The 27,515-nt window shown below is 33.8% G+C and overlaps 3 protein-coding genes across 6 annotated transcripts; all 3 read right to left on the bottom strand.

Moving 5' to 3' along the window:
- Positions 1-352: 352 nt before the first annotated feature.
- On the bottom strand, positions 353-2,122 carry LOC117783918 (G protein alpha q subunit-like). Its single transcript, XM_034621486.1, has 8 exons — positions 1,982-2,122; positions 1,632-1,816; positions 1,428-1,582; positions 1,190-1,318; positions 999-1,128; positions 776-929; positions 536-640; positions 353-469 (listed from the first exon to the last, which is right to left on the bottom strand). The coding sequence occupies exons 1-8, from the start codon at positions 2,097-2,099 to the stop codon at positions 387-389; spliced, it is 1,059 nt and encodes a 352-aa protein (XP_034477377.1). The 5' UTR covers positions 2,100-2,122; the 3' UTR covers positions 353-386.
- Positions 2,123-3,648: 1,526 nt separating this feature from the next.
- On the bottom strand, positions 3,649-4,990 carry LOC117783087 (guanine nucleotide-binding protein subunit alpha-14-like). The gene is given in 6 exon segments (XM_034620266.1): positions 3,649-3,710; positions 3,774-3,878; positions 4,313-4,464; positions 4,521-4,593; positions 4,596-4,648; positions 4,962-4,990. Coding segments are annotated over 6 exon segments (474 nt in total).
- Positions 4,991-5,567: 577 nt separating this feature from the next.
- On the bottom strand, positions 5,568-27,342 carry LOC117783120 (myc box-dependent-interacting protein 1). 4 transcript variants are annotated; one of them, XM_034620330.1, is made up of 10 exons: positions 26,907-27,342; positions 11,041-11,176; positions 10,689-10,984; positions 10,204-10,374; positions 10,063-10,144; positions 9,866-9,991; positions 8,234-8,836; positions 8,072-8,185; positions 6,744-6,886; positions 5,568-6,572 (listed from the first exon to the last, which is right to left on the bottom strand). In XM_034620330.1, the coding sequence occupies exons 1-10, from the start codon at positions 26,973-26,975 to the stop codon at positions 6,492-6,494; spliced, it is 1,821 nt and encodes a 606-aa protein (XP_034476221.1). In that variant the 5' UTR covers positions 26,976-27,342; the 3' UTR covers positions 5,568-6,491. The 4 variants fall into 4 exon arrangements, with proteins under 4 accessions (XP_034476221.1, XP_034476222.1, XP_034476223.1 ...); XM_034620331.1 differs by having other exon boundaries at positions 8,234-8,776; XM_034620332.1 differs by lacking the exon at positions 8,072-8,185 and having other exon boundaries at positions 26,907-27,341.
- Positions 27,343-27,515: the final 173 nt, after the last annotated feature.

The raw sequence follows: 27,515 nt of genomic DNA, 5'->3' as shown, positions 1-27,515 counted from the left end.
ATTATTATCATTTGTTCAACGAGTTCATGCGATTAAGAAATCTTTACATTAATATTGAAATAATAACTTTAACATACAGATTAAAAAATTAAATTTATACGTTAATTGAGTCGCTGCGTAAACAAGCATCAAACTGACTAAACATCTATTTGATTTGTTAAACTAATATGGGAGAATACATCTGTTAGTGACTACTGACTTGCTTTTTTTTAATTGTTATTCTTCTCTTTTCTTTAAATAAATAACCGCTACAAATATTATATATATCACATATAATAATTTAAATGAATAAAGTATGACATTTTTTATGTATATATATACATAAACAATAACAAATCATCAACAAGTCTAGTGATAGTTTTTGGTTACATAATACGCCAAAATGTTTAACTATACTGAAATTCACTAGTTAATTTAATCATAATGTTTTTTTTCACAGCGGCGAACACAACCTTAATATTTTCCGTATCTAAATTAAATGAAATGAAAGTCAATTATTTGGTTAGCAAATTCAGATTAAGTAACCTTTACTTACCTGTGGCACAGGTATAATGATAATAAACTTTCAAATCATCTAACTCTATGTCCATAATCGAGCGCCGAATAAAATCACGGGCTGCATTTGCATCTCCCTTTGGGCCTGTTGACAAAATTAAGAAGAATACTGAATAAATTATTTAAACAAAAATACATATATTTACTTGGCGAACTAAGTAATAAAAAGGGTCTGCCGCATAATATTAAATCTGTAAGTAAAAAAAATGGTATAACTTACCATCGAATTCTGGAAAATAGTCAACTAAATGCGAGTACGCAATTTTCTCCTCTAGCAAATCGATTTTGTTAAGGAATAGCATAAGAGACGAGTTTTTGAAGTATTTACACTCAACAATTGTCTGGAATAAAGCTTTAGATTCTTCCAATCGGTTCTGCAAAATTTTAAATTTAACAATTTTAAGAATTTTTAAGAAAAATTATATATTTGCATATAACCCTACATCATGAGCGCTTTCAAGTAAGACTTGATCATATTCAGATACCGCTGATAGAAATATAACTAGCTGAACATTCTCAAAGCAATGAAGCCACTTTCTTCTCTCCGAGCGCTGCCCACCTACATCTACCATTCTGCAATTTAATCATTAGTAAGTATACAAAAACTGTAATTATCTTGAGTACATTGATATACCTAAAAGTAAATGGATGCAACTTGAAGCTATACTGTAGTATTCCAGTTGTCGGTGAACGGGAATGCAATATATCTTGTTCAGAGGGCAAATAATCAGGCTCCTGGATGCGGTGTATGTTGTTAAGATAGCTATGAAGAATTAAAATTATACATTTTATTCCTTTCAAGAGTTTTAAGTATGTATTTTATGAAATGCAAAAACGTTCAGTCATACTACTTCTTAGTATTATTAACTTACTATTTGGCGGAATCAATTAACTGATACTCTCTTCGACGATTGTAGCACTCCTGTATTCCAGAGTCAGACCAAAGAGTTTTAATGGCGCTTAAATAAGGATCCTCAAGTGTTGCAACTTTTTCATCGTCAATGCTCATCAACAGATCAGCAAGATCCTATAAATCGAATTTAATAATTTTTAAAATAAATCAGAGGGTTACTTACTATATGTTCGGCAACACCATAGGATATTTCAAGCATATCCATAGCTTTAATCATAGACTGTATGGCCATAAATATGTTTCGGAATATCAACGTAATGAAGCTTCTTTTTTCATCATCCAAAAATCCATTGTCATGTATAATACGCATCTGTTTGATAAACGTTGATTTACCTGACTCGCCCGTGCCTGTAAATATTCAAAAATTTAACCCCCATAATGAAATTCAATGTATAAGCAAATTAGTAATAAAGTTGGAATTACTAATTGACGCACATAGTGATAAATGTGCTGAATATATTGTAAATATGTCGACTGTGCGAAATATAAAATAAATACAAAAATAATACTTGCCGAGTAATAGGAGTTTAATCTCACGGGCTAATCTTTTTTTTTCTTTCTCAAGTTTATGGTCAATTTCCCTATTTTTTTGATAAGCTTCAATTTCCTCTTCCGATTTACAGCAGTTCATTATGATTACTTGATGAATTGGCGTTTGTGTATTGGTTTTTAAGACACAGAGGTAAAAAGCAGTAAAGAAACTCAAATCATCCACAAACCGCAGGCAAAATTATACTCTCACTATATAGCATTCAACTGCTAGGAATTAAAAAAGAACAATTTTATTACTTTCTGTTGTCGTTTATTTTATTCTGTTATTTTAATATTTTAATATGCGGTCACAAAATATATATTTCCTTTCTTGCTGGATCCTATATTCGATAAAAGTATAATTTATTATTGTATGGCGAGTGTTGCAATCTAAACTAGTCTCAGAGTTATACTAAATTCTTTACTTTAAAACTTCAGGATTTGAAATAACGAAATGCGGACACTTGTGAGGTCACCCTTAACCGAGATACGGGTACCAGGGCTGCAGTAGTGATTACTTATCGATATATTTAATGGAAAATATCGATTATATATGACTGTGTATCCAGAAAAGCTTTCATACTTGCTACATACTAAAAAAAACATATGCTGCCTCGGCAATTTTCACTTTTTGTGGATGGCGAAATCAGTCCACACGCAAACGTTTTGCAACATAAATTCAAAAAAAAAAAAACAAATGTTATACACATTTTTCTAGACTTTTATTATGTTTGCGCCTTTTATAAATGTTAAAATAGAAGTGTAATAAAAACATATTTGTTTGTTTAATCTATGTTATATTTATTTTTCCGTAAAGTTTTCTCATATATAAACAAGGGGGCTCCGCCTCCTGCTCGCTTCGCTCGCGGTTAGGTGCGGCTGTCCGTCTGTATGAGCGCCTAGATCTCAGAGACTATAAGAGATAAGACACCAAACTTGGTATGTAGGTTCCTCTATATTGCAAGCAGATCAAGTTTGTTTCAAAATTCAACATTATCGGCCACAAAAAAAAAAAAAATTTCATATCCAAATTATAAGAACAATTTAAAAGCTAGTGACACCAAATTTGGTATGTAGATTCCTCTATATTGCAGGCAGGTCAAGTTTGTTTCTTTTTTGAATCGGACCACTATATCATATAGCACCCATAGGAACAATCGGTCGAAAATCAAGTTTTTGTATGAAACTGTTTTATGAGATATCTAAAGCAAACTGATACAATAAGCAAATGACTTGGATTTATGTACCCTGTCCAAAGTTGGTTCAAATCGGACCACTATATCATATAGCTGTCATAGGACCGATCGGGCGAAAATCAAGTCTTAGTATGAAAAACTTTTTAGTTTTATCTCATAACCAAACTTATAGAATATGCATTTAAGCTAGTAAGAAAAACTTTTTTCCATTATTAGTTTTGGCCATAGTAAGTACGGGGTCTCCGGCAGTCGAGTATGCTCGACTGTAGCATCGGCCGACTAGTTTTTTTTTTAAGTTATTACGCTGACGTTATTTATGTTTGTTTTTACTTTTCGTTTTCTTCAACTTATAGCTACAAGTAATGTATTAGTTTAAATGATTAAAAACAAACAAATTCTTAAAGAAATATGAATAAGTAATTATATCAACAAGTCCCGTGATATGCTAGCATATCATAATCGGGTTTCGTAATACGCATGAGCAGCAGAGAAGACAGTCTTAATACTCTTAAAGTCTAAAAATAAATGAAAGTTTTTTATTTTAGTTAGAAATTCCTGATTAAATAAGCTTTACTTACTAGTGGCACAGGTATAATGATAATAAATATTCGACTTATCTAACTTTGAGCCAACAATCGAGCGCCGAATAAAATCACGGGCTGAATTTGCATCTGCTTTTGGACCTGTTGAAAATATTAAAATAAATCTAATAGGAATATTATATATTTTATTCTTTTAACTTACAAAATATTATATTTTGTTAAGAGTTACTTCAATGCAGGAAAAGTGTTGACTAGTGTCAAAACGAATAGTTCTAGATCTAGTACAAAGGCAACTAGTACAAGGAAAAGTAGCTTAGTTAATAGTATTAACGTAACTGAATCTGGTTTCGAAAGGACTAGTTGGAGGCCCAGGACAAGCCTTTGTTAAATGGACGACTTGAATACATGTGATTGGACTAGACTGGTTACCTACAGTTGCTCACCCTTCGCCAACTAATTTTGTACTAGTAAAAAACTGGTCGTTTACACTGCAGGGTTGAAAAGCTATATATAGTAGTATCAAAGGTATGCCAAGCCATCTAATACTTGTAATTAAAATAAATGGTATAACTTACCATAGAATTCTGGAAAATAGTCCACTAAATGCGAATACGCAATTTTCTCCTCAAGCAAATCTTTTTTGTTAAGGAATAGTATTAATAACGACTTTTTGAACCATTCGCAGTTAACAATTGTCTCAAATAAAGCTTTAGATTCTTCCAATCGGCTCTGAAAATAGGAAATTTTATTGAAAAAGTATATATACGTGTATATAAGCTTAACGTATCACAGCATTCATACAAGACTTCATCATATTCAGATGCCGCTACGAAAAATATAATGAGGTTAACATTCTAAAGCAATGAATCTACTTTCTTCTCAAAGAACGATGCCCACCTACATCCACCGTTCTGCAGATTGATGATTAGTTATTTTTGATAATTGAATTTATACTCCTAAAAGTAATTTTAGGGGACTTAATTCTATAGTGATGTAACTCCGAAAAAGTTAGCCGTTCATCGAAGCAAATAGCTTGAAAAATTCGTTTCCCTCTTAGATTATTTTATATCTTATGAAATGCAAAACGTAAACTGATAAAAAAAAACGCGGTTTATAAAGATAAAAGTAGTTATTTTTCGGCTAAGCCGAATTAGTCCCCAAGCAAGCCATATGTGAACTACTTAGTATTATTAACTTACGATTTTGCGGATTCAATTAAATGACATTTCAAGAATATCCATGGCCTTGATCATAGACTGTATGGCTAGGAATATGTTTCGGAATACCAACTTAATGAAGCTTCGTTTTTCATCATCAAAAAATGCATGAAACTTTCAGGTCTTAAAAATAACGAAATGCGAGATGGTCACCCTTATGGATGTGAGAGCTAGGGCTGCACTAGTGATTGCACTATTGCTATTTTATAAAATATATCGATAATATATAACTGTATCCAGAAAAGCTTTCATACTTACTTTTAAATTGAAATAGACAAATGTGTTATACAGCTTTGGTCTGACTAACATTATGTTAAGTTATATAACGACTTCATGAAAAGTAATAAACACATACAAGTATTTGTTTGTTTAATCTATGTTTTATTTAGTTTTCTGTAAATTATTATCATTTGTTCAATGTGTTCATGCGATAAATAAATGTTTAAATTAATTAAATAATAATTTTACAATACAGATTTCAAAATGTCGCCGCATTTGGGGTTTCGATTGGTAAACAAGCATCAAACTGGATAAAAATCTATTCGATTTGTTAAACAAAAATAATATAGGAGAATGGATCTGTTAGTGACTATTGGCTTGTTTTTTTTTTTTGTTTTTATAATGGTATAAAGCTGACACTAGTAATGTTATTAAAGTGTACTTTTCGATTTCTTCAACTAAATAACAGCTACAAATAAAATATTAATTTAAATGAATAAAAAACAATTTAATGTTGTACTCAGATTGCCAAAAAAAAATGCCAAAATGGGAAATTCTAGTGGCCTTTCTTTACACTCCAAAACATTCAATTGACTATAAAAAACTCGTACTACATGATTTGCAAAATACATATACAAAAGGTTATTTTTGTATTCTTCCTCTCGCTCTAGCAGTTAACATGCTTGAAACATGATCCTTATCGAGTGATATGCGTTAAATTGTTCGTCTTTGCCTTTTGCTTTTAACAAATTACAAATTAGATACATTTTGTTCGTATTAATTATGAGCACAATAATAGGTTTAACAAATAATATATATGTGTATAAGTATGGATTTAGATTTTTCATTCATATTAATTTTTGTTTTTTTTTCTTTTTTGCATGTTTTGTTTTTGTTTAAGCTTATAACTAACAAAATAATATATATGAAACATTTCAAAATATTTTGTGTGCAATCATTTCTCAACAATTATATATTAATAATAATAATGTTTGGAAGCACTGCTTTAACAAATTCACGACTGTTTATTACATCGTACGAATTAAAATATAAATTTGATTTAATTTAAACAATAAATTTGACGAAAAACCACAGGTTCTCAATGACAATTAAAATAATTGGTGCAGCGCTGTATCAAAATTTGGCCGAAAGTTGAAGTTCGTTCAAAGTAGTTTGTAAAATGTGTGTAAAAAGTATTTTGCTTGTATATAATAATATAACAAAATTTGGGCTGAAGTGGTTGTTGTTATTCTTGTTTCTGTTGTTATTTAGTGGTGTTTAGTTGCATTCATTCCGTCATTGTAGCTGCGTCAGCTTTTCAAATGGGACGCGTAAAGTTGGCGGGGAATAAGCCCTTTTCGGTTGTGCCTTCCTTTTGACCCATTAGCCAGCCTTCTTCCTGCAAATTGGTAATAAAAAACTGCATTCAATAAAGACAAGTAGTAAAATTCTGTACGATTGCACATGGAGGGGTAACTAGCGCATGCGTAGCTCTTATATGGGACATGTATCCTTTGATAAATGATAAATCAGCAAATGAGCTGTGGAGCAACTAAAAAAATAGTTATACCTGATCCTCGGGATCGTCGTACTCAATGACACGTATGGTGTCGCCAATTTCAAAGCTCAGCTCATCGACATCCTCCTTGACATAGCCGTAGGTCGCCTTCACACGATATAGCACACCTGGTGGCAAATCAGCTGTGTTGGCATCTGTGAATTAAAATCCAGTACAATTTATTGCTTCAATTCAGTTAAAAATGTCAACTACATAATTAGATTTACAGCTGTACCGTACATAAATATACATCATAATCTATGCATAACTCATTTTTAGTGAACAAAACGCAAAAAGCAAGAACAAAACTTGCTGTTAATTTATTAAAAGTTCGCAGCCTGCATGGGTTAGTCAGGTTTTTTTTTGTTTAAATAGTTTTCATGTTTTAAGTAGAATTATTACGACGGCAACTGCTGTAACCGATAATACAAAAGACTTAAGCAACGAACGTGCAAGCGGTGTTTGTGTTTATATTATTATTTGTATATTTATTTTTATTGGTGATCAAATGAAAAATGACTGAAGACAACTTAGAGCTAGATGTAGTAACCTACTTGTTGTAGCCTTAGCCACCTGCAACCAGTTTTTGTTTATCAATAAATGTTGTTACGAATACGTGAGAATGACGAATACTATCAACTTATAGTATATTAACTATTTATATATACAGGCATATATAATGATAAAATGAGTGTGATATAATAATATGAGGTGTATGTACTCAGGACAAGTGCATTTCAAAGTAAACAAAAGTACTATTTATCGTATCAAATTTTTTGTTAAATTAAAATTAATAATATTATTTATATTTTATGATCTTATCCAATTTTTCTTTAAATTTAATTGAATATATTCTAGTCTTTTTTATGTTTACTTTTAAACGCAACTTGTTTTATAATGATTCGATTTGTTGATAATGAAAACGCACCACTGAAAGAATCGCAAGGCTGATGACTGCCTAAGAATCTACCATAAGTTTAAGTACAAAACAAAATAATTTCCCTAGATTCACACATGCGTTGCACCTTTGTAGATTTACAATACGAATTTGTATAATAATTTTGTGGTTAGAAAATATGAATACAGATACAGACATCATTACAGAAACTAAAGCTTTAAGTATGAAATTTACAATAGACAAGCCGCTGTCAGCAGATCTGGCTCTATCAGGCACCCAGAGTTCAGAGAATTGTGATTTGGTGGTTGTGGTGGTGTTGTTGGTGGTGGTGGTGGTGCCCAAACAGAGACAAGAAACGACAGACAGACACAGTTTAGAAATGCAGACAGACCCAATTTGAATAGTTTCCGTAGTTTGTATCGTAGTTTGGACGCTTACTCACCCTTGGGCACTTCATAGATGCGTTCGTCATCTTCATCGAAGGGATTTTTATTATGTTTTATAACAGTTTGGGTATTAACTAAATGTTTTTGGCTACTGCTAACTGTTTCTGTATCTGTAACTGAGTGCGTTGTAATTGTGTTTGTTGTTGTTGTTTCTTTACCTAGTTTCTTTTGTTTATGCTCCTCAAGCGAACTCGAATTGCCATTGGCACCCGACTGACCATCCGGCAGCTCTTTCGGCTGCTTTCCTGGTTCTTTTGGTGTGGATGCTATGGCTGTTGTGGTGGTGGTGGTGTTGGTGGTTGTGCTGCTGCTGCCATTGTTGCTGTTGCTGCTGTTGGTGGTGGGTGGTTGCACATTTGGTTCATTATTATTGCCATTTAATATTGATTTTGTTGCTGTTGCTGCTGCTGCTGCTGTTGTTGTTGTCGTCGTCGTTGTTGTTGTTGTTTCCTTAGCATCTGCTGTCAATTCAGTGATCGTTTCCTCTGTTTTAGCCACTGTATTAGCATTCGGACTGGTTGGCTCAGCAGCACTCTCCACAAATGTGCTTGTTGTTGCTGCTGTTGTGGTGATGCTGGTGAATCCATTGGCAACCGCTGCTGCTATTGCTGCTGCTGCCACCTCTTCGGCTCCAGGCTTCTCCAGTTGCGGTGTGGGGCTGTGTGGCAGCTCTGGGAGCTGTGCCGACTCTGGCGTCGGTTCTGGTGTTGAAGAAACTGAATCAAATCGTGGCTCAACCATTGATGAGCTTGTGGATGTTGCTAATTTTTTGTATATATTTATTTTTGTATATTTGTTGTTTTTTTTTTTTTATATATTTTATTTATATTCATTTATACGTTGGTGTTGATTTATTGTATGTTTTTTTTTGTTTAATATGTGTGGTTATTTCATTCAATCGTTTGTTTATTTTTTTTATTTTGGGTTAGCATCATTCCAACATAAACATTAAATTTTAATTCATAAAAAAGAGAAAAAAAGTAAAATATATAACTAAAGACATGCATGTTAAGGGTTTAAGGACACTTTCAGAAGATTTCATATATTTTGTCAGATTTCTGCATTAAATAAAGCGTCAACATGCAACATTCCATTTGTTTGGGCCACATTTTCTTAAACTTATGCTAGTCTGGGATATCTAATTTGAATGAATGATAGGTCATAAAGAGTTTTTATTCAACAACTTTTATATTATAAAAAGCAATAAATTAGCTCCGACCGTATTAAATTTATTTCTTTTTCTTTACAAAATACAAAGACAAGTTTTTACATGGAAATTTAGGAACCCGTTAACAAAGGGAATGTTTGCTACATTTGCTAAGAATCCAACAACAGTTAACAGAATTAGTTGGCGACAACTAAAAAATATTTATAAATTGCCAAAAACTAAAAAAAAATAATCATATGCCATTACAATTTGCATAAAAATATAATAATAAATAACATAATAGTGCATATAATAGATAATATATGTAAATATACAAGTATCTTAAATGTTGTGTATTATATTAAGTTCTTGTTTTTTGATATTTTACATAAATCAAGATAATTGAGAATTTATTTTACACTTTGGCGATATGTAATGCATTTTTTTTTGTACAGTTTTGAGCAATTTATATTTTTTATGTTGTTTTATTTGAACAAAAGGGAAAAAGAAGCAAAAAGTAAACAAAATAAAAAACGTAATTGCATAAATAAACAAATAAATAATTGAGTATTATCAGAGTCAGTAGAATTTATAGATAGAAAGCACGTATACAATTCAGAGCACCTCTGGGACATGTACTTACGACTGTTTGCCAGACTGGAGCCACCATTTGTGGTAATTTGATTTTGATAGTTGCTGTTGTTGGCATTGGCGTTGTTCAGTTTATTCACTGGCGATTGCACTGGGCTTGAAGTCTTGATGACATTTACTACAACAAATAGATTGTTAACATTATAAATATGTCACTCTATTATTACATGCATTTTTCTTCTCATTTACTTGTTTGTTTGCGCAGCGTATTAGAGCCACGTTGCGATTCTGTGGCCAATTTATCAACGATTGCCTCAAATTCCGCATAGATCTTTTCAAAAAAAAGTGAATTAGTTGAAAGCTTATTGAATGTAGTTAATTAAAACTCACCTTAGCCGTTTCATTGTGGAACACCTGCTCTGTGGCGAACAGTGTCTGCAAATTGGTTACCAAAAACAATATTCTCGAATCGTAGAGGGCGGGCAGCTCATCGTGTAGTTCCGTATTCAAAATTTCGTAGGTGCGACGAGCCTCTTCCAGCTGTTCACGACCTTTGGTAAGCTATAAAATAATACAACACCATTTCAACAATTAATGTATTTAAAAATATAGATAATGGCATAATTTAGTGGCTGATGATTGAATTAAATGGAATATTTTTAATGAACAAAATTGAAATGCAGAATTAATAAAGGAGCCAAATGTTGATCAAAATAATATAACGCCAAAGTTATCGAAAAAATGTCAATTTAATAAATACAAACAGAAAAGTGCGAGCCTTTTACATATTTTATTTAACCTCATTTTAAATACCAAATAATGTTTTTTATCGATGGAAGTAGTTAAGGTAAATGAATAAATGTTGAAGGCCTTACCTTAACATCATCCTTGCGTTTGTTGGCATTGGCTTGCAGATTTTGGAACGAATGACGTTGACCATCGTAGTCGATAAGTTTGCGATTGCGCTTCTCCACTTTCTTCTTCATTTCTGGAAACTGACCAGTATATGTATTGAGGGGTATCAGGACCTGATCACCCAGTTTGTGTGCAAAATCGAGCCACAAACTTTCCGAGGCGGCAGTTTGTGCTTGAAGCGCATCGTATCCGCTCCATTGTGGTTCGTAGACTTCGCAAACGGCTTCCAACAGCGACTTTGAGGCAATTTGTGCGGCTATAAATCAAATATAAGATAAGTTTATGGTATGTGGGCGACAATTTTCAACTTACCGCGTATGCATCTTATGTAGTTATTGAACTCCTTTTGTAATTTGTTGGCATTTGTTTGTTGGCGATTGAAATTATTCAAATGATCATCAAAGATTTCATCGGCGGTGCGATCGACTTTGCCCAAGTTTTGTAGAATCTGCAAGCGCAAGATTGGAATGTGATTTTGGAATTAATAACCAGTTTCATGTCTCGAAGAGTGGGTGTCGCTCAAGGTCATTGATAAAGTGGCTCAGAGTGTGGGTTGCTATTTTCTTTAAGCCCGACCACGTAATCTCAGTTCAATTACCATGTGCTGGCAACATTTGTTCAGTTAACACACACATACGAGTAGCAAATAGCAAATAGCGAATAGTCTAGCAAATGGCGCATTTATAAATAAAAGAAATCATTTGGCAAGTGCTGTCTATGCCCGGTTCAGTTTTTTACATGTCTGTTGTACTCGCAAGAAATAGCATAGAAAAGAATAAGAATCAGAACAATAAGAGGAAGACATGATGATGTTAATGTTGAAAAAAGAATACTTAGCAGAGTGCTAAATCTGTTGCCACATTTGCCTGTCAACGGCGCATTTGGGTTAAGAACGCAGTTCGGGCCGCTGCCTCCGGTCAATGTGTTGCCGCAGATACTTGAGATAAATTCTAAATGCTTTGCAACAACACATCAAACAAGCTAAGCAACTGGAATGTGGCAAGCTGCTGAGCAGGTGCAGATGCTGAGAATAGAGAGGAGAGGAGAGGAGAGGAGAGGAGAGGAGAGGAGAGGAGAGGAGAGGAGAGAGGAGAGGAGAGGAGAGAGGAGAGGAGAGGAGAGGAGAGGAGAGGAGAGGAGAGGAGAGGAGAGGGGAGGGACAACCCCAATGATAAGTTGTCAATTGCTGACACAACCTTGTAACAGTTTTTCAACAGCGCCCACGCCTCAAATGTGACCCCACACACAAACAGACAGAGATAGAGAGAGCGAGTGTAAAAGAGAGCGTTCAACACATGCTGTAATACAGTGCGTATAAGCAACGCAGCTTTTAGTAAAGTTTTATCATCTAAAAGCTATTCAGCACTTTTAAAGATAATTTCATTTAGCCAAATATTTGAGCAAAGATAAAAGATAACATTCCAAGATTCTGAGCAGATTGGAGATAGAAAATGACACATATGTACATATATCAAGGCTAAGTTCAGATATATATATATCAAGGCTAAGTTGTGATAAAATAAATGCACATGTTTGTTGAACATTTCATAAAATTTTAAAACGTATTTTTTTTTCTTTTAACTTGTTTTAAGATTATTAATTAGTATTTTGTCAAAAGAATTACTTAACATACTGTATATTAATCTACAGTGGGAAAGCATTGCAACTTCCTCAGTAGGAAATGAGACGTTAAACACTGACACAGCGCCGTTATGAATAATTATCCAACGTACGATATGATATGCGATAAGCATATCAAATTAGGTATACAACAAATTTATTGTAACGAAGTTGAAATACTCTTGAAAAACGAATAAGAGGATAGGTTCTGAATATCGTTAGATTTGAAAGCTTATTTAAAATTATTTTACAAGAATTTTAATTGATTTATAATCTAAAACTCAAGTTACATAAAAAAAACATTCTTTCTAAGTTAATATTTTTCAACAAAATATTTAATTAAAAACGTTATATTTTATTAAATTATTATGTGCCTTTATGTGAAGGTATTAAATAGGCAGCTGAAAGTAAATAAATTAAAAGAGTATTTAATAGTAGAGTAGCCAGTTCTTGTTCTGTTAACTTTTGCTAGCAACTTAAGTAACTTTTCGCTCCGTGTATATGTCTCATATAATATAACTATGTCCACATCCAGCAAGTGTAGCTCATGCACATAAAAAACCTATTATGGGCACACTGACCAACACTCACACACACACACACACAGAGAGAGCAACTTCATTGTGGGTAGTTTCCCAGCAACTTGTTGACGCATTTTCTGTCCATTTTTGTAACAAAAAACCGGCAAAATACGAAGAGAACGGGCCAAGTTTTAAACTGTACGAATGGTTTTTGATTTTTCCTTCTTATTGTTATTGTTATTGTTATTGTTAACCTTAATTGGTCAAGTGAAGACTGCATTTACACAAACAAATATCCATGTACATATTTGTAGATATTGGTAGTATATATTGGTAAAATATGCCCACGTGTGGCAATAATCAACCAAATGCAGTCAGCGGTTTGTGGGCGAATGTGGTTTCGAAATCGAAATCAAAATTCGAATGTGATTCGGTTGCCATGGCGCAAAACTTTTATTAATTAAGCCGCAAACGAATTATTATCAATTTCTCTACCAATTAGTTCTTCTGCTGGCCAACTATTATGCAAATACAGACAGACACACATAGATATATTCATTTTGTAGATATGATTATGAATAATTGGACTTTGTGTGGTTAATATAGCCACCATCGTTGGCCACCACAGACTGTCCACTTCCGCTGGGCAAGCCACAGACTTGGCCATTTTGGCCATGCGTCCTTCTTTAATATTTATTTTTTGTGTAATGTCTCAGTCACATTTTGCGTCATCGTAGACAACTGTATATATATATAATGAGTATATAGAATATATATGCCAAGAGTCTGTCATTTATTTTAAAACTTATGTGTGCTCTTTTACTCTCTATTTCTGCCTTTATGAATCTAGTCTATATACACCAAGTTTTTGGCTAATTCCACGCATGCAACATGTGCGTAGACATCAAACGTGGGCTAAGCTTTTGGCTCTAAGCCAGTCGCTGCGCTCTGTACAAAATAGAAAAAAAAATGGGGGCGTACAGAGGAGTTGTCATACAAAAAACGATGACAACATCAGCAGCAATAACAACAATAATAAAAGCCCACAAGTTTGCCAGATGCATAAAGTATCTGTAGCTTGTATATTGTATCTTGCTCTAGCAAAATAATTCAACTTTCAAAAGTGCAACACATATATAAATATAAATCGAAGCAGAAATAAGCAACAACAACAACAACAACACGCACACACACCCATCAAGATGGGCAGACAAACAAAAGTAAAGTGCAGCAGCCAACATATTGTTAAAACATATAGCGAGGGGCGGAGGAGACATTTCAAATTATATATAAGTAAGCGTTGGCCCAGTTTATAAGCAATCCACAGACAGCTGCAAGAAAAAGGAAAATATAAGCGTAAAGAAAGAAAAGCTACGACTATGACTATGAGATACTACACTGATAAAAAAAATGTTCTAAAATCAAGATTTTGGTCTCAGAACTAAGATTTTTGGTCTAAAAAATGCGTCGAGAACATCAAATTCTTGAATTAAGAGAACACATCTTGATTTTAAGAACATTTTAAATAAGACCAAGTTCTTATTTTAAGAATAAATGTTCTTAAAATTAAAATCAAAAAATAAAATAAATGAAAATTATTTTTTATATTTATATTTTTTTTTTATTTTTAAATTTAGATTTATTTATATTTTATTCTGTTTTAGTAATTTTATAAATGTTATTTTCATTTGTTACGAGGGGGATTCGAACCGCCGCCTACTGCTTCACAGCTGAAGCGGCCTCTCTAACCAGAGCGCCACGGTGCTATCATTTCTTTTGTACGAAATAGTACCTATTTATACTTTCCTAACAATTTAAGATTTTTATTCTTATATTAAGATTTTAAGTTTTTTTAGATTAATAATCTTAGTTTTAGTAATTTGGTCTTGAAATAATCTTATTTTAAGAACAAAATATTTAAGATGAATGTTCTTGATTTTAGAAGTTGGTCTTTTTTTTCAGTGTATTTAAAAAGCTTGCGACTGGAAAATCTAGTAGCTGCGACTACCCGTTTATTGTCAATTCGTGTCGAGGGTATACAAAATGGCAACGTCAGCTAAACTAGAAATTATATACGAGTCAGAGCATGGCAGAAAAAAGGGAATATTAAACATGAACAGGCAACTGACATACAACAAGCAACAACAAATAAAAATATGGGGGAAAAATAAAAAATACAATTGTGAAAAACTTTGTAAAAGTGCGAGACAAGTGAGTGCAAATAGAGAGAATGAATGAGAGAAATGGGTATGGAAAATGTGCCATGAGTAGATCGGTGTCAGAGCTGCTGCTGTTGTTGTTGTTGTTGCTGCCGGCTTACGGCTGATGCCACGCCCTTTTCCGCACGCCTATGGCCTCGCCTAGCGGCAGAGTTGAGGCCGTTGCCAACAAGCTGACAAGTGCCACTTTATCTCTATGTGAGTGTCTGAGTGTGTGTGTTGGCAAGTTAAAGACCTAACCTATTACCACAAAAGTACATTTTCAACTTGTTGCCAGTGGTTAGCGGTAAAACCATATATATATACATGAGATATATGCCAGTTTATGTAGCTGACAGACGAGTTGATGACAGCAAACTGTTGTTGTGGGCAGTAACCGGTTTCAACTCCCCGTCCGCCCCTCGCAAACACTCCCCTTCTGGCGCCACTAATGGTTAGTCATATGACTTACACTGATCTCAGATCAAGTTAAGAGCACAAAATGTGCTAACAACAAATAAACTACTGAGAAACAGCTCATATATCGTGTTAGTTATTGTCATTAATAATGATTTGCTAAAAATGGCGTTGAATTTACAATAAGCTTTCCGCTACAAAGTAGTTGGAAAAATGTACTAATAAAATGTGAGTTAGACTAGAATAAGCTTTGAATTACTCGTAAATTAATCAGTGAATACAATTTAATTGAGAATTATATTCATTTTAATAAAGTGTTGATCATAGAAAGTAAAAGAATATGTTCAAACATTCATTAACTTTTTTTTTAGTGCAACATATAAAATATTGTTCTCAAACAATTTTGTTCAATCGTTAAATTTTTGCTGATCGATTTAAAGAATTTCTTATAAGCTTTGTTTGTAGATTGCATAAAAAATAATTAAATTGTTATCCATTATGCATGTAGAAATGTATGTAAATTAAAGCATTTTATTGCGCAATCGAATTCGTATTCGATTTGCATTTTTATTTATGCGACGTTTTCAACTTTGCCTCCATTTGCATAATTTCTTTTAAGCATCGATATCTCTCTCTTTTTTTATGCACTCTTTCTTTCATTTGCTGCTTGAGCTTTCTTTCGTTCGTATTGGATGCGACGTTATCGCTTTAAGCTTAAGCTAGTGGAAAGTGAAACTCGGTAGAAAGTTCGACAGAAATTCCCAAAGAAAATAACTAATATTTGCCTAGGCTTGAGACAATCGTCGTCTCTGCCATGATTTATCTATTAACATTAGTTGTAACTCGAAAAACAATAAAAAAAATTCCTGGGGTTTTTTTTTAAAGCTCATGCAAGGCTACAAATAACAACATATTAAATTTAATTGCTTGAAAAATACAGTGTATGTGTGCTCAGTTTAACAGATACATTTACTATCTTTATTATTGATCGTGATCTGCTCAACATTTCCATTTAAACAGAAATGGTTGAGTTATAGAGCTTATCCAGAAACAGAAAATAGTTGACTGTAGAGAATATTTTTGTCTGTTTTTCAAAAGTGTCTACAAGATACGAACGAAAAGAGTGTGGCAACCAGAAAAGGCGGCATCGAACTTGGAGTAAATGCTAATAATGCAATAAAAATAATGAAAAAAACCTGTCCAAGCATTTGCCACTTGTAATATCCGCTAGCTATTCGAAAGGCGAAAGATTGCAAATGGGTCAGCGATTATTTAAGATGTTTTTAGCATTTCATTCAATAATTATTTGAATTTTCTATGAAACATTTCGAATCGAGTTGAATTTTTTGCAGTAGTAAACGTAGTTGTTGGACTTTTCTCTACATTGTATTGGATTTTTATTTGTTGGTTTTCAGCTCGTTACGCTGGCTGTTTATCTAACCTGCTCCGCATTCCGCTTTTCAATTAGCTTTACACGTTTTCTATTTATTCGAATAACATTAAGTTTTCTCTATGCATTTATAGGCAACGATTAATTGAATGGTCTGAAGTGATTTTGTTTGGCTTCATCGAAACACTGTCAAATGCAATTAGCCAAGTTTGAAGCGCAACTGCAAAATCAGTACTGGGAAGTATCTTTTAGATACGCTACGCTATACGTATGTAAATCTACTTAGTATAAGCTAGCTGAGTTGGCTAATAAGAAATGCAAATATTTTCGCCAACTGCAAAGAATTTACTGGGCCAAGACATGCTCATACACAGATACACACAAATTGCATATGTAGTTGTGACTCTTCTAGACTCTAAAGCTTTTGATTTAACCGAAGAGAGCAAAGAGAGACAGTCAGTCTCTCACTCGTGTTGAGTGAGCGGCGCATGTGTCTACACTCAGCGAAAAATTCTGGTAAAAGTAACAAAAAATAAAAAAACTGAATAAAAAAATTATGTGATGCAAAAAAAAATTTTTTTGAAAAATTTAAATAATTATATTTAATGTTTATCTTGCACTAGAATATTTTTTCCAGTGCACTCTTATGTTTATTTTCTTTCACTTTTGGCAGAAACGTGAAATATATGACGTCGCTGTGCCGATATAAAAATGAACTCAAGTCATTTGCCACAATATATAGAAAAGAGCGAAGAATTGAGTTTTTTTGTTGTCGGCGATCGGACAATAGCCGCAGGCATTATATAAGAAAAAGTGGTCATGCCCAGGCATATGATAGAGCTATGCTAATCAATCACAAGCTATTGAGAACATCTATAGTATTATAATGTATCTGTGAGATACTTAAAGTGCTTTGCATGTCTGGGTTGTTGTTGCTTTTGCTCCGACAAATTGCGGTCAAATCATGAGCTTACATTTAGCACATGTCTCATTATGAGCCACAAAAAACTAACAGAGTGTCACTTATAGTTAGTGCGACTTAAGATACATTTTCAGGCCATTCGTAGTCGTATTTTCTAGTATCAAACACTCGTACATTGTATCTGTATCTTTATGTGTGTCGTTTAACAATGCGGTGCAAATCGAAGCCCAACGAAGGCAAGTGTTTACATTGTTGTTGCCAAAGTCGCAACACGTAGACCCAACATTATCCATTGAGATCAGTTTGATTTGATGGATGCGGAGGTAGAGGCAGATAAAAAGAAGAGGCACGTGATTTGCATAGCTATCAAAATTGAAATCAAAGCTCTTAACGACACGTGACGTTGCATGACGCAGCGCCGAAAATGTTGGGCAATCCAAAAGTACGCTCCATTAAAAATCGAACGTAAAAGTAAACAAAATTTACTAATAGTCTCTTTTTATTTTGTCAGTTTATAGATGAACTTTATGGTTTACAATTCTATGGGTTTGTTGTTTGCTGAACTGTGGAAAACGGGTCAAGAGCAACAATACAAATTGCCAAACTGACTGAAGGGGATCCACAAATACAGAGAGACAGAGAGAGAGAGAGAGAGAGAAAGATAATCCAAGCATGAGTACCAGAATAAACAGAAATATTTACAAACATCGGAATCTCAATTGTGGTAAGGTAATCAAATAGTGGCTAAGAGAATATTCCAAGTAATTGTTATCTTAATTCAAGGGAATTTAAATTAGTTCGCTAAATATTCATAGTTTTAAAATGGTTTAAAGAAAATATTTTAAGTAACTGCAATTCGTAGTATAAAACAGTTTAATGAGTTTGTATGATTAGAAATATTTAAGAAAATATTTTGAGTAAATAGAAATAAGTTAATATTCAATGTTATTGAATTTAATTCAATTTCTTAAATATATATAGTTAAGAACTGATAAACGAACTCGTTAAGAGAATATTTCAAGTAATTGCAATTTTAGTTCAAGGGAATTTGAATTTATTTGTTAAATATGCATAACCTACAATTGTTTGAAGAGTTTCATAGACTTCCGCTGACAAACTTAAGACACTAAGATAATCTAAATGATTTGTAGCTTTTAAGGCTAGCAAATGGAATGACAAGCATATAAGTTAATTTGTTTTTGCTGTAGTTATTCTCATACTCAACACTTTTATATCAATTTAATTCAACAGAAACTTAGGTTGTCCACAACTTATCATGATATTATAGCATAAATAAAAATGAAATGATTTCGAAAAAGCCATAAAATCAGTCAATTGTTAACGCTGCTTTTCAAGCACCCAAAAAACGAACAAATAATAATAATACATAATAATAATAACAATTAGATTGCGCAACGGGCAACAATTCGTTTTGGGCTCAGTAATTTTCGTACTGGACGACGCTGATAACACACAAAATTCCATTACACAAAAATAATGAATTCTTGCGGTGTTACGACTTATCAGCAGTGCAAATACCTATGAGAATATCTCAGAGATAAGCGAATGAGCAAATGAGTTACTTCAGTTTGTCTATCTCTGTCTTTTTACCTATTTCCTGGCTAAAAGATGAGCACAAAAAGTGTGCCAAAAAGATTTCAAAACAGTCGAGAGTTAGACTTGATTATAGTGTGTCAGTATATAACTGTATCTGTGTGTGTGTGTAATACACATATATACAGTTAAGCTGCTTGGTATAATGTGCAGTTGTCGTGTCAGAAATTTCGCTGTCAGAGCAACTCGACAGTCAGAGTCGACGTTGGCACGCATCGTTGCCGATTGACAATTCCATTATTGCAACGCCCCCTCCACCCCCCCTGTGGTACCGTCAACCCTTTAGCTTTACATATTGTAAATAAATATATGCGAGTAGAAAATTTAAAGAGTCAGTGAACTGCTTTTAATTATTGCCGGCTCAGCTGAAGCGAAAAATAAAAACAAGTATCTGAAGCAATCAACATTTGCGAAAACATATTTTCCACTTGATCGATGCCACCAAACGGCTTACAACCAATTTGAGGCAACACCTGATGCCGCTGTCTTGTTGGTAAACAGACACAGATACAAACACATACAGGCACATGAATACTTAAAGCATATTTGGCTCAGCCAACTGCAAATAAGCCAATAGACAATTGGCTTTTACATTACGATACATTAAAATGCATTTAAAAATTGCTAAATGCGCTGCATTCAATTTTATTTAATTGCATTTCCATTTGAATCTCATTGTGGCATAGTTTTCTTACCTGCAAAGAGATAAAAATGACAAAATTAAACAAAAAGCAATTTGAAATAAATTGTATACTGACATTGATCAAGTTAAACAGAGATAAGCTCAATGATAAGGAAGCCTAATAAAGTGGCAGTAAAATAAAAAGTAAAACTACTTTACTGCTTCTATTATTTAATTATTTTATGCCAAATTGAACTAATCCAAGTTTAAATTTGTATTGGTAAACTGTGCATGTATTGATAAACTTTTGACTAAAAAACATACGTTAAGGCTTTAGTATACGTTTAGCGTACGTGTGCTGTGTGTGTGTAACTCCAGAGAAAAAGCCCAAAATCTCTATTGTGAGGGATTCCCAGCTGTTCCAGCTTATATCTAATGAATAAATCTCTGGAAAAGCTACGATAATAGACATGATGACACTGTTATTATATATGTGTGTACTAACCGCAACTGAATTAAAATGCCAAGTAAATCTCATTGAAATTAACGACGCCTTCAGCTCTGTTACCGTTCATTATTTCCCCCTTTTTCTGTGGCTTGTTATGTAAAGCAATTTAGCGTAGAGTACCCGCAAATTGAAAACGACGTTAACCTTGAGAGCAACAACAACAACAACATCCAGTGGCCCGTGGTTCGAATTTGTGCATTATGATTGCACTTTAACAATTGTCCCTGATTGCCATTGCATTCGGCGGTTGTGCAACTTGCATAAACCCAATGTAAATGCAACACGAAGGTTGCCTGTCCCCTGCCTCTTTGTGCCTACTGAAGTGCAATTCTAAGCTCTCAAAAATAGTTCCAGGTGCGGATTCGTTAAGCCTCCATCTCTGGTGCTCGTTGCGATTTGTGAACTATGCTAATTTCTATGCTGAAAGCCACTTGCGATGCATTCGGCCGTAACAAAACAGATGCAAAATGGCAAAACGTCAAAAAAAAAAAAATTCAAAAAACAAAAAATAAAGAGAGAAAAAATTGAGTACGTAGCAATTAAGAGGAATTAGGCAAACGTTCGTTGCGAGGCGTATACGTAATATTGTTGCAAGAGCTGCGCTTAGGATTTCTGATTGGATATGTGAACGAGAGGGAGCGAGAGAGAGAAAGGACTGAGAGCCAAAGAAAGTTGGCACTTGATTACAAATTTAACGAGTCAATTAAGTGAGGTTTATAATATTTGCATTTGATATTTATAAACGTTGATTGCATAACCTGAAACGCAGTTGATTCGAGAAACCGGTTTTCTAAAGCTATTGTTTATATTTATTTGGTAGCTGACAACAACTGGCAACACTTTCGCAAATAGATAGACGACAGCTGGACAGACAAATATACTTATTTATAATCATGTATACAGGGTGCCCGAACAAAGGCCACCCAAATGTTTCCCATGCCTGTCCAGCTCGTGTATTTGTTGTGAGTATCTGTGTATCTGGCAGTTGCATTATTCTCTACGACATTCACAAAAAGTGGCACAAACAAACACCCAAGCGAATCGCGTGCCAGCTCCACAGCTTCCTCCCATTTGGGTTGACTGACGCTTTTGTTCTAGGGCAAAAGTTTTCTCTTTTATTTTCCACATTTCCGCATACAAAAGCCAAGCGAAAATGCAGCGAAGAATTGAATTCAACGAAATCTGATATCTCTAGAGTTTCACATTCAGTATTTGTACATTCTCGACAGTCCTCCTTATGCCAGATAACACCCAAAGTAAATTACCCCCCAGTACACGCATATAAACAAACCGAAACTCGTTCATTCTATATAGCTCATGACTAAATTTACTGATAATTCAATGCTAACATTAGCTTAATATCTGTATTGCCGTCTATCTATATAAAATAAAATTCCCATGTGCTCAATTAGTTACTATTAATTGGTGCACTTTGAATAAATGTACCTTTTCAGCTTAATAAAATACTCAAGTGTATTTTCAACTACTAATCGCATTAATGCATTAAATTGGCAATGCTACAAACATTACAATAATCTATTTCCTTATTGTTTCCAGATTGTAATAAAATACACATTAGTTTTCAGTGCACATATGTTTATAATGTATCCAAAACTTATACTAATGCACTTGTTATAAATCTCTTTTATAGATTTCTGTTTAATAAACAATCTAGGAACAGTTTATCGATTTCGTAAATTGTTACCCTAGCGCAGGTTGATTTAATTTTGTCATGAAATGTGCCGTTTTAAATCAATAAAGTTAACGATTAAAAAAACTAAAGAAATCCCCTCATACTTATTTCCTATGAACAGTTTTAAGTAAATTAAACATTTTTAGAAGCTAACATAAACTAAACTTTATCTTCCTAAGAGTATTAAAACTTCGACAACCAGCAGATTTTCATTTATACTTAATCACATAAAAAAGAATGAAACATTTTGGTTTTCTGGACACACATTCTAATATAATGTACTGCTATATGTTTTAAATATAAATAATGCCTCAAGATGTTGCCAATTTGTTATGACGCACTCGAAAAATTTTGAATTATCTGTCGAAGCAGTTTCATCAATGCGAATGCCATTATATTTGAGGTATGAACAGAATATACATCGATTCAATCACACGATAACATTAATTGCAGCACACGAGAGTTGAGCTTTGTTCTACGGTGCTTTTTTTTCATTCATTTTGAGAGTACAGCTAATAAAACTTAACAACAATAACAGAAACAACAGGCACGAAATTACGTATTCGACCTGTGAGCACTGCGAACAGTAATTGACCTTGCGAACCACTTCAAATGTGTCTGGTTACTTCGCATTTTTGTTGTTTTTTGTTTTCATTATGATATTAACTTGTGCGTTTATTGTTTATAGCGCCCACAAAGGTGTTGATAAGCACACTTATGAGATATGTAGATAGATTAATATAAATAGAAATAGAGTTCATGTGACGACACTTGAACTTCCGTGGACGATCAGCTATAGAATTAAAAATCTTAGTCACTGTCTGCGACATGTCATGTTATGGAATTGTTAGAGCTGGACAATTGCATAAATATAATTAAGTGAAGTGCCAATAAATATGGAAGTGTAATTCAATTGTTATGCAATCAGCCAAGTGACGAGACATATTTAACAAAAGAAAACTTTATAAAGAGAGATAGAGAAGAAGGAGAAATAATAAAAACGTTTCCCACATTGCGCAGTCGTCACTTTCCGTCGATTATTGTTGGCAATTTCTATAATTGAATTTTATAATAAGTTCGCCTCTATATGTACCCCATAATCAAATGGCTTATAACACACAACAGTCCATTATCAGTGCACGTCAGCATGAATTGTATTAGCATTGTATCTGTATCTGTATCTGTATCTGTTTGAGTATCTTTATCTGTGCCTTTGAGTGCGTTGTATCTGTATCTCTCAACTCCATTCGAGTACACGTAATTGTCGTCTGCGTATCTCTGCTCGATTGAATCCCTTAATAGACGATCTGCAGCAGAGTTTACGCCCCCCAATTTGCTGAAAGGGGCGTAGCCAGACTGCACCTGCCAATCAATATATCAGACAGCCTGCAATACGAATTGTCATAATATTTATGTATCTGAAATCCAAGTAGCCTCTTTTTCAAACTGCTGGCACTTCAGTTAATTCTGCCCACTCAACTTGCAAGCATTTCCAAGTATTTATTTTAACTGAGTCCGCAATTCGAATTCGACTGTATGGAAATATATATTTATAGTGCCAGGTTTGGATTACTGTAACAACAGTTCTCCATGTTATCGCCTGGGAAACTGATCCTTAAGCCGGAGCCCCAAAAAATAATTTAATCTTGCAGGTCAAATTAGTTGATAATTTTCAAAATGATTGCTTAGAACTTATATACCCTAATGAGAGCTTCTCAGAATGAAAGTATATGCAAAGTAGAAATTAAATAATTTATATTTAAAGAAAATACAATTTTTGGGAGGTCTTTTTTACAGTTCTACTATATACTCCATAAGGCACTTTGTGAAGAGATAAAGTTGAATGTCCACAAGCATTCTTATCGCGATCTGAATCCAATCTGTATAATAGTAATAAAGCTGCTTGATTCTCGCTTATCGCTTTAAATACCATTTCATTTCACTTAATTCAAATTAAGTTACGCGACTTTTTGCGCAATGTGGAATTAAGTAGAAACAATTGGCATTTAAAGAGGCAAGAAGAAGATTAAATACAACTACGACGATGTACACGAAGTTCAATATGCAAGAGGCAAGTTTGTGAGTTTCTAAAAATTGAGCTGCCAATAAAATGTCAATCGTTGATGCAGTTAATCAGCGAAAGAAAGAGGTGAGGGGAAATTAAAAGGGTAATAGTTGATAGGCAGCAATAGCGACAAAGTGAAAAGCAATTTTTTTTGGCAGCTGTTACGGGACCCGCTTAAAAATAGCAAACAAAAATGCGAAACATCAGCGCGGGCGAAATTTCGCAAAATCAAAAAGATAGAAAGAAGAAAAAAATTACTTATGCGATAGAAAAGTTTTGTGTCGCTTTTGCGAAAATGAAAACTTGAGTATACAAAATCAACGAAGGCAAATAGCAACTGCTCTATGCAGAGAGTTATAAAACAAAAGCCAAAATGTATCTATAGAAATTGAAGAGTAAACTACGAGGCAGGCGTCTATTTAAAGATTGACTGCCAGGCGACATTTTCACGCTGAGGTGCTGAGGAGCGGACAAGAGGAGGAGAAGGAGACGGTGAGACGATGTTCGGTGTTGGGTCAGTCACGCACCCAAAATGAAAATGTATCTAGGCATACGTATGTGTACGAGTATCTTGTAGATATGCGATGAATGTGTGTATTTTTTCGATTTGACAAGTTTTCTCTAATGAAAATCTGTTGGCTCGTCTTCATTTCTTCGTTTCTCTCCCACTCTGTCTCTCTCTCTCTCTCTCTCTTTCAATTATACTCATACATCTAACGAAATGAGCACACAATGCGCAAATAAAAAGCGCCGGGCAGCAAAACGTGCTCATTGCCTATAGACTAGTCTATATATTTAAAAATAAATTCTACGCCAAATTATGAAATCTCCAATTCTTTCTCCTCTTCAGCCTGTTTCTACACTCGGCAAATGTATTCAAAAATTTGGTCTACATTTTCTGTAAAATATAAATCTACCAAGTAATTTGAATTGTTTTCCAGGAAGTAGTAAATGAAATAGTACTAATCTATATATGGATTTGGCGTTTAAAAATATATATTCTCAACAGGCTATACGACATTTACGAAAGTCTAAGGAATTTGTTCAAGTTTAATGACCAACACGAGCGAAGCTGAAACTTTGAGCATCCCAAAAAGAGCACACAGTATACAAAATACCAATGAACTTTAGAAATCCAACTGTAAATGCCAAGACTAACACACACACACACACACACACACCAATATATATACAGTGATAGAGACAACAGCAAATCAATACGCTTTAAAACTTGAAAGAAAAAGCATCATTCAGAGCTTAGATTACAGCATTTTCTGGCTGCTTTGGAATGTGGCTCTGACTCTGATCGCTGGGCAGCATCGAAAACTTGTTTACAAGACATCGCGACGTGCCGTCGACTGGGTCAACTGCAACTCTTTTTTTTTTGTCTTTACACTCTTTTTCACATGTACATATACAATTAGTCAAGAAAGTGTTTTGACAAAATATATATTTTTATTTTTTATTTTTTAAAATTGTTAAATTCCATGCAATTCTTTTTCCTTTTTTTTTTTAGCTAGTTCTCAACATTATAATAATAAATATTTTTTTGCAATAGCAAAATTGAATTGTGAATTTATGTTTGTCAAAACAGTTTCTTGACTCGAAATAATTCAATTAATATTTTGAAAAATAGTCAGTGAAATTTATTATTCTTTTATTAATTTGTTCTAAGAGCCAAAGCCAAGAATAATAGAACAAAAATTTAAATAAATATATATAAAATATATATATTTGCAATAAAAACTTTCTTGACTCGATATATCCGTATATAGTTTTTTAAAAATAGTTAAATTTAATAACAATTCTTTATCTGTTTTTGCTTCTTATTCTAAGTATCGTAGCTAAGTATCATTAAGTTAGAATTAAAATAAATAGACAACAAATTATATATTTTTGCAATATCAAATATGGGAGTTTTTATTTTTGTCAAAACACTTTCCTGACTTACTGTATATCTATTTTTGTTTGTGTGTGTGAGTTTGTATTGACATTCACATTAAAGTTGAGCGGCCCCTGGACCCAACGAACGCTGAAGCGCCAAACTTTCACTTGTGCACGCAGCGGCGGCAAAGATGAAACAAGAGATGCGGGGGGGAATAGCAGAAACAAAAGACAAACCCAAAGCTTTGAACTAATGAAAATCATCGCCAGAAACTTGATCGAAGTACACAGACAGAGCTTCCAATTGCTGCGCCCAAAACAAGATGACAGGTGGCGGTAATGCGACGTTGGTGTGAGTGTAGCATCTTCTATGAGTTCGTTGGGCAATTTACCACAATGGTCACTTACTAACATACCTACAAATAAGTACCTAATCATATGTACGTATTTCTGTGTAACGTTATTTGTACTTTCTTTTGAATGTACATGTTTGTATCAATGAAATTTGTAGAGCTTCTAATTGGGACATAGGACAGCTGGTTTAACAGTTTGTCTATTAAAAATAGGACAGGGACACGACCTCATCGTATTACAGTTGGGCGGTTGTAATGGGTGGCTGTTCTACGTCAGTGTGGAGAACAACACACACACGCCCTAGAAAATGTCACAGTGTACTTGTCCTATTTGCTTAACTATTTGTCCAATTACTATGTAATTCTCTTACCTTCTCCTTGGCACGTCCAGCGTGTTTTTGCATAGATTTGGCGAGCATGATGCCTTTATTTTCGGACATTCAAATCAGAAAGTAGCAAACAGTAAAACAATAACAACAAAACAAGTGAAGCAGCAATGCGTGATTTGTTGTATGCACTGCTGGCGTTCAAAATTTTTAATTTGGCACAAAATACACTAGTACTGAAACAGAAGAACTCTTTCCGTTTTTCGGGGAATTTTTAAATGCACATTTAACACACGACAGCGGGCCACAATTTGTATATTTGTATAACGTTGCTATTTTTATGCGATTTGGCCGCGCTGGTAGCACTCGAAAGTCACGAAATAATGGCACGTAGGCGCGCGACTGCGACTTCAGGTGTATCTTCGAACTTGACGCTGCTGCAGACGGAACGGGACTCATTTATTTATTTATAATTTATATGTGTTAACCAGTGTGTCCAATAGTAGACTGTAGAGCACTATTTCCCATTACAAGTGATAGAACAGCACTGATGTAAACATCTGTTTTTTAAGCCGATGTGGCAGCACTGAATCCCAGAAAAAATTAACGATAGTTTGAACGTCTGGCAGCATTTCAATTTAAAAAAAAAAGTAT

Source organism: Drosophila innubila, assembly GCF_004354385.1.
Source record: "Drosophila innubila isolate TH190305 chromosome 2R unlocalized genomic scaffold, UK_Dinn_1.0 1_C_2R, whole genome shotgun sequence".
NCBI classification, from domain to species: domain Eukaryota; kingdom Metazoa; phylum Arthropoda; class Insecta; order Diptera; family Drosophilidae; genus Drosophila; species Drosophila innubila.
The sequence above is the reverse complement of the archived record's forward strand: the minus strand, read 5'-3'. Positions and strand labels throughout refer to the sequence as shown.

What these genes read in the sequence shown, in the direction of transcription:
- LOC117783120 (XM_034620330.1), bottom strand. Translation starts at nt 26,975, where the DNA reads ATGTCCGAAAATAAAGGCATCATGCTCGCCAAATCTATGCAAAAACAC. An exon ending in GCATAAACAAAAGAAACTAG is followed by an intron (nt 8,186 to 8,233) that starts GTAAAGAAACAA and finishes ACTCAGTTACAG; the next exon opens with ATACAGAAACAGTTAGCAGT. An exon ending in CATCTATGAAGTGCCCAAGG is followed by an intron (nt 6,887 to 8,071) that starts GTGAGTAAGCGT and finishes TTTAATTCACAG; the next exon opens with ATGCCAACACAGCTGATTTG.
- LOC117783918 (XM_034621486.1), bottom strand. Translation starts at nt 2,099, where the DNA reads ATGAACTGCTGTAAATCGGAAGAGGAAATTGAAGCTTATCAAAAAAAT. An exon ending in TTAATTGATTCCGCCAAATA is followed by an intron (nt 1,319 to 1,427) that starts GTAAGTTAATAA and finishes AATTCTTCATAG; the next exon opens with CTATCTTAACAACATACACC. An exon ending in TTGCATCCATTTACTTTTAG is followed by an intron (nt 1,129 to 1,189) that starts GTATATCAATGT and finishes ATTAAATTGCAG; the next exon opens with AATGGTAGATGTAGGTGGGC.